The 11,446-nt window shown below is 46.1% G+C and overlaps 1 protein-coding gene and 1 long non-coding RNA gene across 2 annotated transcripts in view; both read right to left on the bottom strand.

The window, feature by feature from the left end:
- Window positions 1-4,354: 4,354 nt before the first annotated feature.
- LOC127914943 (uncharacterized) lies at window positions 4,355-6,834 on the bottom strand. Its single transcript, XR_008089525.1, has 2 exons — window positions 4,737-6,834; window positions 4,355-4,554 (listed from the first exon to the last, which is right to left on the bottom strand). It is a non-coding gene; the product is annotated as an uncharacterized LOC127914943 (long non-coding RNA).
- Window positions 6,835-8,689: 1,855 nt separating this feature from the next.
- Window positions 8,690-11,446, bottom strand: part of LOC118375467 (FHF complex subunit HOOK interacting protein 1B-like) — a 103,781-nt gene continuing 101,024 nt past the window's right edge. Inside the window, 1 exon segment of the mRNA XM_052492736.1 lies at window positions 8,690-11,430. Within this exon segment, the coding sequence (XP_052348696.1) occupies window positions 11,120-11,430 (311 nt within the window). The 3' untranslated portion in view covers window positions 8,690-11,119.

The raw sequence follows: 11,446 nt of genomic DNA, 5'->3' as shown, positions 1-11,446 counted from the left end.
GTGATTCTCTCCATCGAACAGTTCCTTCCCTGTCCTCAGTGATTCTCTCCATCGAACGGTTCCTTCCCTGTCCTCAGTGATTCTCTCCATCGAACAGTTCCTTCCCTGTCCTCAGTGATTCTCTCCATCGAACAGTTCCTTCCCTGTCCTCAGTGATTCTCTCCATCGAACAGTTCCTTCCCTGTCCTCAGTGATTCTCTCCATCGAACGGTTCCTTCCCTGTCCTCAGTGATTCTCTCCTGTGATTCTCTCCATCGAACAGTTCCTTCCCTGTCCTCAGTGATTCTCTCCATCGAACAGTTCCTTCCCTGTCCTCAGTGATTCTCTCCATCGAACGGTTCCTTCCCTGTCCTCAGTGATTCTCTCCATCGAACAGTTCCTTCCCTGTCCTCAGTGATTCTCTCCATCGAACAGTTCCTTCCCTGTCCTCAGTGATTCTCTCCATTGAACGGTTCCTTCCCTGTCCTCAGTGATTCTCTCCATCGAACAGTTCCTTCCCTGTCCTCAGTGATTCTCCCTGTGATTCTCTCCATCGAACGGTTCCTTCCCTGTCCTCAGTGATTCTCCCCTGTGATTCTCTCCATCGAACAGTTCCTTCCCTGTCTTCAGCGATTCTCTCCATCGAACAGTTCCTTCCCTGTCCTCAGTGATTCTCTCCATCGAACAGTTCCTTCCCTGTCCTCAGTGATTCTCTCCATCGAACAGTTCCTTCCCTGTCCTCAGTGATTCTCTCCATCGAACAGTTCCTTCCCTGTCCTCAGTGATTCTCTCCATCGAACGGTTCCTTCCCTGTCCTCAGTGATTCTCTCCATCGAACGGTTCCTTCCCTGTCCTCAGTGATTCTCTCCATCGAACGGTTCCTTCCCTGTCCTCAGTGATTCTCTCCATCGAACGGTTCCTTCCCTGTCCTCAGTGATTCTCTCCATCGAACGGTTCCTTCCCTGTCCTCAGTGATTCTCTCCATCGAACGGTTCCTTCCCTGTCCTCAGTGATTCTCTCCATCGAACGGTTCCTTCCTGTCCTCAGTGATTCTCTCCATCGAACGGTTCCTTCCCTGTCCTCAGTGATTCTCTCCATCGAACAGTTCCTTCCCTGTCCTCAGTGATTCTCTCCATCGAACGGTTCCTTCCCTGTCCTCAGTGATTCTCCCTGTGATTCTCTCCATCGAACAGTTCCTTCCCTGTCTTCAGCGATTCTCTCCATCGAACAGTTCCTTCCCTGTCCTCAGTGATTCTCTCCATCGAACAGTTCCTTCCCTGTCCTCAGTGATTCTCCCCTGTGATTCTCTCCATCGAACGGTTCCTTCCTGTCCTCAGTGATTCTCCCCTGTGATTCTCTCCATCGAACGGTTCCTTCCCTGTCCTCAGTGATTCTCCCCTGTGATTCTCTCCATCGAACGGTTCCTTCCCTGTCCTCAGTGATTCTCCCCTGTGATTCTCTCCATCGAACGGTTCCTTCCCTGTCCTCAGTGATTCTCCCCTGTGATTCTCTCCATCGAACAGTTCCTTCCCTGTCTTCAGCGATTCTCTCCATCGAACAGTTCCTTCCCTGTCCTCAGTGATTCTCTCCATCGAACAGTTCCTTCCCTGTCCTCAGTGATTCTCTCCATCGAACAGTTCCTTCCCTGTCCTCAGTGATTCTCCCTGTGATTCTCTCCATCGAACGGTTCCTTCCCTGTCCTCAGTGATTCTCCCCTGTGATTCTCTCCATCGAACAGTTCCTTCCCTGTCTTCAGCGATTCTCTCCATCGAACAGTTCCTTCCCTGTCCTCAGTGATTCTCTCCATCGAACAGTTCCTTCCCTGTCCTCAGTGATTCTCTCCATCGAACAGTTCCTTCCCTGTCCTCAGTGATTCTCCCCTGTGATTCTCTCCATCGAACGGTTCCTTCCCTGTCCTCAGTGATTCTCCCCTGTGATTCTCTCCATCGAACAGTTCCTTCCCTGTCTTCAGCGATTCTCTCCATCGAACAGTTCCTTCCCTGTCCTCAGTGATTCTCTCCATCGAACAGTTCCTTCCCTGTCCTCAGTGATTCTCTCCATCGAACAGTTCCTTCCCTGTCCTCAGTGATTCTCTCCATCGAACAGTTCCTTCCCTGTCCTCAGTGATTCTCTCCATCGAACGGTTCCTTCCCTGTCCTCAGTGATTCTCCCCTGTGATTCTCTCCATCGAACGGTTCCTTCCCTGTCCTCAGTGATTCTCCCCTGTGATTCTCTCCATCGAACGGTTCCTTCCCTGTCCTCAGTGATTCTCCCCTGTGATTCTCTCCATCGAACGGTTCCTTCCCTGTCCTCAGTGATTCTCCCCTGTGATTCTCTCCATCGAACAGTTCCTTCCCTGTCTTCAGCGATTCTCTCCATCGAACAGTTCCTTCCCTGTCCTCAGTGATTCTCTCCATCGAACAGTTCCTTCCCTGTCCTCAGTGATTCTCTCCATCGAACAGTTCCTTCCCTGTCCTCAGTGATTCTCCCCTGTGATTCTCTCCATCGAACGGTTCCTTCCCTGTCCTCAGTGATTCTCCCTGTGATTCTCTCCATCGAACAGTTCCTTCCCTGTCTTCAGCGATTCTCTCCATCGAACAGTTCCTTCCCTGTCCTCAGTGATTCTCTCCATCGAACAGTTCCTTCCCTGTCCTCAGTGATTCTCTCCATCGAACAGTTCCTTCCCTGTCCTCAGTGATTCTCCCTGTGATTCTCTCCATCGAACGGTTCCTTCCCTGTCCTCAGTGATTCTCCCTGTGATTCTCTCCATCGAACAGTTCCTTCCCTGTCTTCAGCGATTCTCTCCATCGAACAGTTCCTTCCCTGTCCTCAGTGATTCTCTCCATCGAACAGTTCCTTCCCTGTCCTCAGTGATTCTCTCCATCGAACAGTTCCTTCCCTGTCCTCAGTGATTCTCTCCATCAACAGTTCCTTCCCTGTCCTCAGTGATTCTCTCCATCTAACGGTTCCTTCCCTGTCCTCAGTGATTCTCTCCATCGAACGGTTCCTTCCCTGTCCTCAGTGATTCTCTCCATCGAACGGTTCCTTCCCTGTCCTCAGTGATTCTCTCCATCTAACGGTTCCTTCCCTGTCCTCAGTGATTCTCTCCATCGAACAGTTTCTTCCCTGTCCTCAGTGATTCTCTCCATCGAACAGTTCCTTCCCTGTCCTCAGTGATTCTCTCCATCGAACGGTTCCTTCCCTGTCCTCAGTGATTCTCTCCACACAGAACAAAGGGACAGCGTGTAGTTTTATAACCCAGCCCTAGCCTGCGGTTGACCAATTAGAATTCCTTGCAATAAAACTGAGCCAGTGGCCAAATAACAAAGTATCCTATTTCAGACTAAATACATAGACAAATTCCTCCCATGTCTCTGCATTAATCCCCTATTTCCATTGATCGCTAGTACTCTATCGACTTTTAGCCCTCCGTCTCTGCGTTGTGTATTTACAGTGCCTTGCGAAAGTATTCTGCCCCCTTGAACTTTGCCACCTTTCGCCACATTTCAGGCTTTTTTTTCTTCAGTTCTTGATTTGTTAAAAAAGTTTGAAATATCCAATAAATGTCGTTCCGCTTCATGATTGTGTCCCACTTGTTGTTGATTCTTCACAAAAAAAATACAGTTTTATATCTTTATGTTTGAAGCCTGAAATGTGGCAAAAGGTCGCAAAGTTCAAGGGGGCCGAATACTTTCGCAAGGCACTGTATCTTCCAAATATTCTGATACACTGGACACAATCATATTGACAGGTCAAACATTTATAAATTAATACAAATAATAATAAAAAAAAAACATCCCCTTTTATATTTTTATTTTTAAACTTTTAATTATATAAAAAATATTTATTACAACATTCTTCATTTTGAGTGTAATTCATTCAATCCAGTTGATTAATTCAATTAATTTAGTCTGTATTTATAAAGACCCATTTGGTTGGTTTCTACATATATTTAGAGACGAGACTCGGTCCACCTCCCGTTTCAACCAAAGCATGTTTTGCATAGATTCCAGGAGACATAATAACATCTCTGGGCAAGTCTATCCTCCGTTTCACAACGCAGAAACAAACAAACAAAAAAATCTTGCAATATCCCTTTAAATCAAAATGATAACAAGACAACCATAACTCCTTAAACATCATATGATTATTGATTACATGATCAGTTCATGATGTCACAGAGATGGAACAGTTGCCACATGGTGTAAACATGACGAACAGTTAACATACCAGGAACTCATGACAATAATATTGAAGATCTTATTAAAAGCTGGACGAGACATACGGAGTGGCGAAACAATTATCTTGCTGTCAGTTCCAGAGAGATGTGGCTGTAAAGGGGGGAAAGAGGTGCTGAGGAAGACGACTTCTGCCCCTCTCTCTCTCACACACACACACACACACACACACACACACACACACACACACACACACACACACACACACGTGAAGAGTTGAACACACTCACAAAACATCAAACAATCAATACAATTTGAAACGGTTGCTTGAATGTCTTAGCGTTTTCATTTGTAAAAGTTTACCCCACCAGATCCAGCCATTGACTGTACCCCTCAGCTCTGAGTCAGTCCATCCACCAATCAGTCAGTCAGTCAGTCAGTCCATCCACCAATCAGTCAGTCAGTCAGTCAGTCCATCCACCAATCAGTCAGTCAGTCCATCCACCAATCAGTCAGTCAGTCCATCCACCAATCAGTCAGTCAGTCAGTCCATGTCAGTCAGTCAGTCAGTCCATCCACCAATCAGTCAGTCAGTCAGTCCATCCACCAATCAGTCAGTCAGTCAGTCAGTCAGTCCATCCACCAATCAGTCAGTCAGTCAGTCAGTCCATCCACCAATCAGTCAGTCAGTCAGTCAGTCCATCCACCAGTCAGTCAGTCAGTCCATCCACCAATCAGTCAGTCAGTCAGTCCATCCACCAATCAGTCAGTCAGTCAGTCAGTCAGTCAGTCAGTCAGTCCATCTACCAATCAATGAATCAATTAATGAATCAATCAATCAAATCAACTGAAGATAGTTTAGTGTTTGTATATGTATCAGTATACCTACTACTCATAACCTATGATTGCTTATGGTAGATTTGCATGGCTTGTGGATTGGATTGGTTGTTTCAACACAATAGTCCAACTTTTAAAAAAATACCAGCTTTTCCCCCTCCACAGAAAATGATTCATACAAGTGAGTCTTCAGGTAAAAATGTATTAATTTTCTGCATAAAAACAATCAATCAGACAAAGATGAATGGACTGATTAAATGAATCATTACATCGTTAATTGGGAGAAGTGTTAATACAGAACGTGTTGTACAGCTGTAAAATGGGACCTGCTTTTACAACTGCCTTTTGTGAAAAATCAAGAACATGTATAAAACATTTTTAAATTGTTTAAATAAACAGTCAGAAGTGAAGAAAGAAAGAAAAGAAAGAAAAAAGTCAAATTAAAGGGGATCCTGGGATATCCCAGACATCTCAGGGGCAAATATCTGACCCGTGTAGGGCTTCCTAGAGACACTGGACGTGGTTGAAGCTGTGAGGGGTGACTTGAAGAATATATACGTTATTCATTTGGCATGTCCATTTCAGTTCTAAATGTAGACACAACGGCAAAAACATTGTTGTTTCACTCATCGACCAGGGATGAGTATGGAAAGTATGTGTAAAGACAATGACAATAGAGGCTGGGTTAGAGATGGACTTTCACGTACACACACACACACACACACACACACACACACACACACACACACACACACACACACACACACACACACACACACACACACACACACACACACACACACACACACACACACACACACTTAAAACAACTGCAACAGTTATTTTTTTAATAAAAACTGAAATTAAAGTGATTAAAGTGTCTTGGCAAAACTCAAAAACACTGTGTGGGCACAGCTAGCTAGCTTCTCAACGCTCAACATGACACATACTAATAAATATGTGATCTACTGCAACACTGACGCCGTCAACATTTATAATAAACGTGTCAGGGACCATCAACCAGATTCAGTCGCGGGACGATTATTTCTTGAGCGGAAAATAATCGTTTTGTTTTTATAAAAACATTTTGCTCTGAAAACTTGGGGGAGGGATGGGGGCAAATAGAACCGGGCCGTCAGTTAGGGAACCCTGAAATATGTGATCCAACAGACGAGGTTAAAGTTCCTACACACTAGGTTTCCCTTCCTTCTTTTACTTCAGTATCTCAGAGACAAAAAATAAATGAGTTATTATCTCTATATATCATTTCTGTATATTATCTCTGTATATGAACTAATATGATAATAATATGCTAAGTTTAGTATCAGGGTTTAATACAGGCTAGTTCCAAGGTTATCAGTGCTTGTTGCGTCCAGTGTTCTATATTCCAGGGGATGGGGACTATTTCTCTCAGGGGTTTTAAGAGACAAAACTGGTTGGTTATTTTAGACTCGAGTGTGTCTCACACACACACAACAACAGATTTGTATGTACGGGAATATCCGATTAGATCACGCAAACGAGTAGTGACTGTGAAAAACCGTAGTCACATTAAACCAATATCTCCTGTCCTGAGGCAAACCATCTAACCCAACAGAGTTCAGAAAGGAGGGAGGTTGACTGTAACAAGCTCCGTTTTCTCCCAGTCTCTCTCAGACTAGTGTGAGGGCATACATACTAATTTGTAAGTCGCTCTGGATAAGAGCGTCTGCTAAATGACTTAAATGTAAATGTAAATGTAAGCAGGATCATTGAGTAAGCTAGCTAAATTTGCTGAAATAACTTTCACATTTATTTTTTAGAAAGAAGAGCTTGACATTGATTCAACAAGCAGAAACTCCTAACTCTAATTGCTAGGGGGCAGGCCCACATGGGGGGAAAACTCCTAACTCTAATTGCTAGGGGGCTGGCCTACATGGGGGAAAACTCCTAAATCTAATTGCTAGGGGGCTGGCCCACATGGGGAAAACTCCTAACTCTAATTGCTAGGGGGCTGGCCCACATGGGGGAAAACTCCTAACTCTAATTGCTAGGGGGCTGGCCCACATGGGGAAAACTCCTAACTCTAATTGCTAGGGGGCTGGCCCACATGGGGGAAAACTCCTAACTCTAATTGCTAGGGGGCTGGCCCACATGGAGGAAAACTCCTAACTCTAATTGCTAGGGGGCTGGCCCACATGTGGGAAAACTCCTAACTCTAATTGCTAGGGGGCTGGCCCACATGTGGGAAAACTCCTAACTCTAATTGCTAGGGGGCTGGCCCACATGGAGGAAAACTCCTAACTCTAATTGCTAGGGGGCTGGCCCACATGGAGGAAAACTCCTAACTCTAATTGCTAGGGGGCTGGCCCACATGGGGGAAAACTCCTAACTCTAATTGCTAGGGGGCTGGCCCACATGGGGAAAACTCCTAACTCTAATTGCTAGGGGGCTGGCCCACATGGGGGAAAACTCCTAACTCTAATTGCTAGGGGGCTGGCCCACATGGGGGAAAACTCCTAACTCTAATTGCTAGGGGGCTGGCCCACATGGAGGAAAACTCTAACTCTAATTGCTAGGGGGCTGGCCCACATGGGGGAAAACTCCTAACTCTAATTGCTAGGGGGCTGGCCCACATGGGGGAAAACTCCTAACTCTAATTGCTAGGGGGCTGGCCCACATGGGGGAAAACTCCTAACTCTAATTGCTAGGGGGCTGGCCCACATGGGGGAAAACTCCTAACTCTAATTGCTAGGGGGCTGGCCCACATGGGGGAAAAGACTTCGTTTCCTCTATCATTATTGCTCCTCTTTCACCCCAGCTGCCAAACTGATTAGCAGGCAGGTAAGGGTGCTCTCGAGCAGGTAGATGTTCTTCACCATTCGGCCATCAGGTTTGCCACCAATGCTCCTTATAGGACACATCACCGCACACTATACTCCTCTGTAATCTGGTCATCTCTGTATACCCGTCACAAGACTCACTGGTTGATGTTTATTTATAAAACCTTTAGGCCTCCCTCCCCCCTATCTGAGATATCTACTGCAGCCCTCATCCTCCTTATACAACACCTGTTCACTCCCCCCCTATCTGAGATATCTACTGCAGCCCTCATCCTCCTTATACAACACCTGTTCACTCCCCTCTATCTGAGATATCTACTGCAGCCCTCATCCTCCACATACAACACCTGTTCACTCCCCTCTATCTGAGATATCTACTGCAGCCCTCATCCTCCTCATACAACGCCCGTTCTGCCAGTCACATTCTGTTAAAGGTCCCCAAGGCACACACATCCCTGGGTGGCTCCTCTTTTCAGGTCGCTGCAGCTAGCGACTGGAACGAGCTGCAGCAAACACTCAACTGGACAGTTTTATCTCAATCTCTTCATTCAAAGACTCAATCATGGACACTCTTACTGACAGTTGTGGCTGCTTCGCGTGATGTATCGTTGTCTCTACCTTCCTGACCTTTGTGCTGTTGTCTGTGCCCAATAATGTTTGTACCATGTGTTGTGTTGCTGCCATGCTGTGTTGTTGTCATGTGTTGCTACCATGTTGTGTTGTTGTCATGTGTTGCTGCCATGCTGTGTTGTTGTCATGTGTTGCTGCCATGTTGTGTTGTTGTCATGTGTTGCTGCCATGTTGTGTTGTTGTCATGTGTTGCTGCCATGTTGTGTTGTTGTCATGTGTTGCTGCCATGCTGTGTTGTTGTCATGTGTTGCTGCCATGTTGTGTTGTTGTCATGTGTTGCTGCCATGCTGTGTTGTTGTCATGTGTTGCTGCCATGCTGTGTTGTTGTCATGTGTTGCTGCCATGTTGTGTTGTTGTCATGTGTTGCTGCCATGTTGTGTTGTTGTCATGTGTTGCTGCCATGTTGTGTTGTTGTCATGTGTTGCTGCCATGTTGTGTTGTTGTCATGTGTTGCTGCCATGCTGTGTTGTTGTCATGTGTTGCTGCCATGCTGTGTTGTTGTCATGTGTTGCTGCCATGTTGTGTTGTTGTCATGTGTTGCTGCCATGCTCTGTTGTTGTCTTTAGGTCTCTCTTTATCGAGTGTTGAGTTGTGTCTAGTCGTGATGTGTGTTTTGTTCTATATTTGTAATCCCTCGTCGGAGGGAGGAGGCCTTTTGCCTTTTGGTAGGCCGTCATTGTAAATAAGAATTTGTTCTTTAACTGACTTGCCTAATTAAATAAAAGTTAAACAAAATAAAAAATAAAATAATTCCATAAAAACAGTCGCTTTCTGTGACTAATTGAGGTAAAATAGTATTTCTGTATGTCAGCAGTACAAAATGACACATCCAGCCCAGAGTAGGAGTTAAGAGATGTTTGGTAGTCCCCTAAATTCCAGAGCACGTCTTCAATGAGGAAGAACATCTCTAGTTATTTCTGCTTGTTTATTGAAGTTCGCTGGTTAACTCATTGATCCTTCTGCGTAATCTAGTGCTCTGACGAGCCTTTCCTACCTCAGTCCCACAACACAACTTTAACCCTTCTGAGCAGAGACACCTTTCCCATGGCAACACCAGAACAGAAACACACCTTTCCCATGGCAACACCAGAACAAAAACACACCTTTCCCATGGCAACACCAGAACAAAAACACACCTTTCCCATGGCAACACCAGAACAGAAACACACCTTTCCCATGGCAACACCAGAACAAAAACAAACCTTTCCCATGGCAACACCAGAACAGAAACACACCTTTCCCATGGCAACACCAGAACAGAAACACACCTTTCCCATGGCAACACCAGAACAGAAACACCTTTCCCATGGCAACACCAGAACAGAAACAAACCTTTCCCATGGCAACACCAGAACAAAAACACACCTTTCCCATGGCAACACCAGAACAGAAACACACCTTTCCCATGGCAACACCAAAACAGAAACACACCTTTCCCATGGCAACACCAGAACAGAAACACACCTTTCCCATGGCAACACCAGAACAGAAACACACCTTTCCCATGGCAACACCAGAACAGAAACACACCTTTCCCATGGCAACACCAGAACAGAAAAACACACCTTTCCCATGGCAACACCAGAACAGAAACACACCTTTCCCATGGCAACACCAGAACAGAAACACACCTTCCCCATGGCAACACCAGAACAAAAACACACCTTTCCCATGGCAACACCAGAACAGAAACACACACAACACACACACACACGTTGAGATTTTGCCACTCCCACATGGCATTGATATGTCTTAAAAAAGGTTTCATTTAGAAAATAAATAATACAATTCCATCATATGAATGATAAAACATGAGCACGTTTTCCAGGACAGTTACAGAGGATCTCTGTCCTCTGGTTTCCTTCCCTTTCCCAGACCCCTCCTCTCCCATTCCTCCCTTCCTGTTAAATCTCCAACGCGATGCGTTTTAAAACACAAAAACAAAAGATGTGTCTTCTTGAGATGATCTGTACCCGAAACAGCGACATTTCTTTTTGTTGCCTAATTTACTAAAAGACGGAAGCATTAACCTTGTTCTCCTCTTTAAGCTGGTACATGTCTAATGAGCATCATTTACTAAAGAGAGGAGAGTGGAAAGAGCTGACTCAGCACCACGTACCCATGTACACTACAGACCACCCTCTAAAATCTACATGTACTGAGAGTTAGTGTTCATAGTATATATATCCACATAAATAATATTTACATGATATGCACAGTCTCATAACAGAAGAGTTTTGTAGTCTCTCCCCTAATACTCTTTCACATGTAGCAATTGCAATTCCCTTCTTCGATTTCTCATTGTCCGAATTAACCTTGTCCCCCCCCCCTCTCTTCCCTGCAGCGCTCAGCCCTGTCAGTGCTCCCCTCTGCCCCCCGCAGGAGGGAAAGGGGGGGGGGTAAACGGTAGCTGGACCGAGGAAAGAACCCACATCCACAACGTGTCTCAGAGGAGGGGTGCCCGTCGAGGACCTGTCCATGTGATCTAATAGTTTAAAACGGCTGATACTCTGAGATGTTTTGTGGACATGGGGGTCCAGACATTCCCCAGATCACATTCCTTCAGCCAAAGCTTTTCAATCAATGACGGGGAGTCTGCAAGACCACACATTGGGAGGATGGTGTAGAATTGGGAGCATCACTCCTCAGGAAGGGGCACGGAGACTGACAGCATCACTCCTCAGTGTCGTGGCTCTGGAGGAAGGGCATGGAGACAGCGTGCTCCTGGGCCAGAGCGGCCAGCTCCTTGAGGAACTCAGAGAAGATGACGGCGCAGTAGACTGCGTTCTTCACCCTCAGAGCCTCCACCTGTTTCTCCAGCCCCGACGCCCCTCCCCCAGTCCCTCCCCGGAACAGGGCACTGTGCAGCGATTGGCCGCCGTCTCGTACGTGCGCCAGGGCAAGCTGGGCGGCGTGGCGTGCCCGCGTGGGGCTGTTGGTGTGTCGCATGATCAGGTCGCCTAGCGAAGGTTTCCGGCTCTTCACTGAAAAGGAGAGAGC

Source organism: Oncorhynchus keta, chromosome 34 (assembly GCF_023373465.1).
Source record: "Oncorhynchus keta strain PuntledgeMale-10-30-2019 chromosome 34, Oket_V2, whole genome shotgun sequence".
NCBI classification, from domain to species: Eukaryota; Metazoa; Chordata; class Actinopteri; order Salmoniformes; family Salmonidae; genus Oncorhynchus; species Oncorhynchus keta.
Note: the sequence above shows the minus strand (reverse complement) of the source record. Positions and strands in the feature narration are given on the sequence as shown.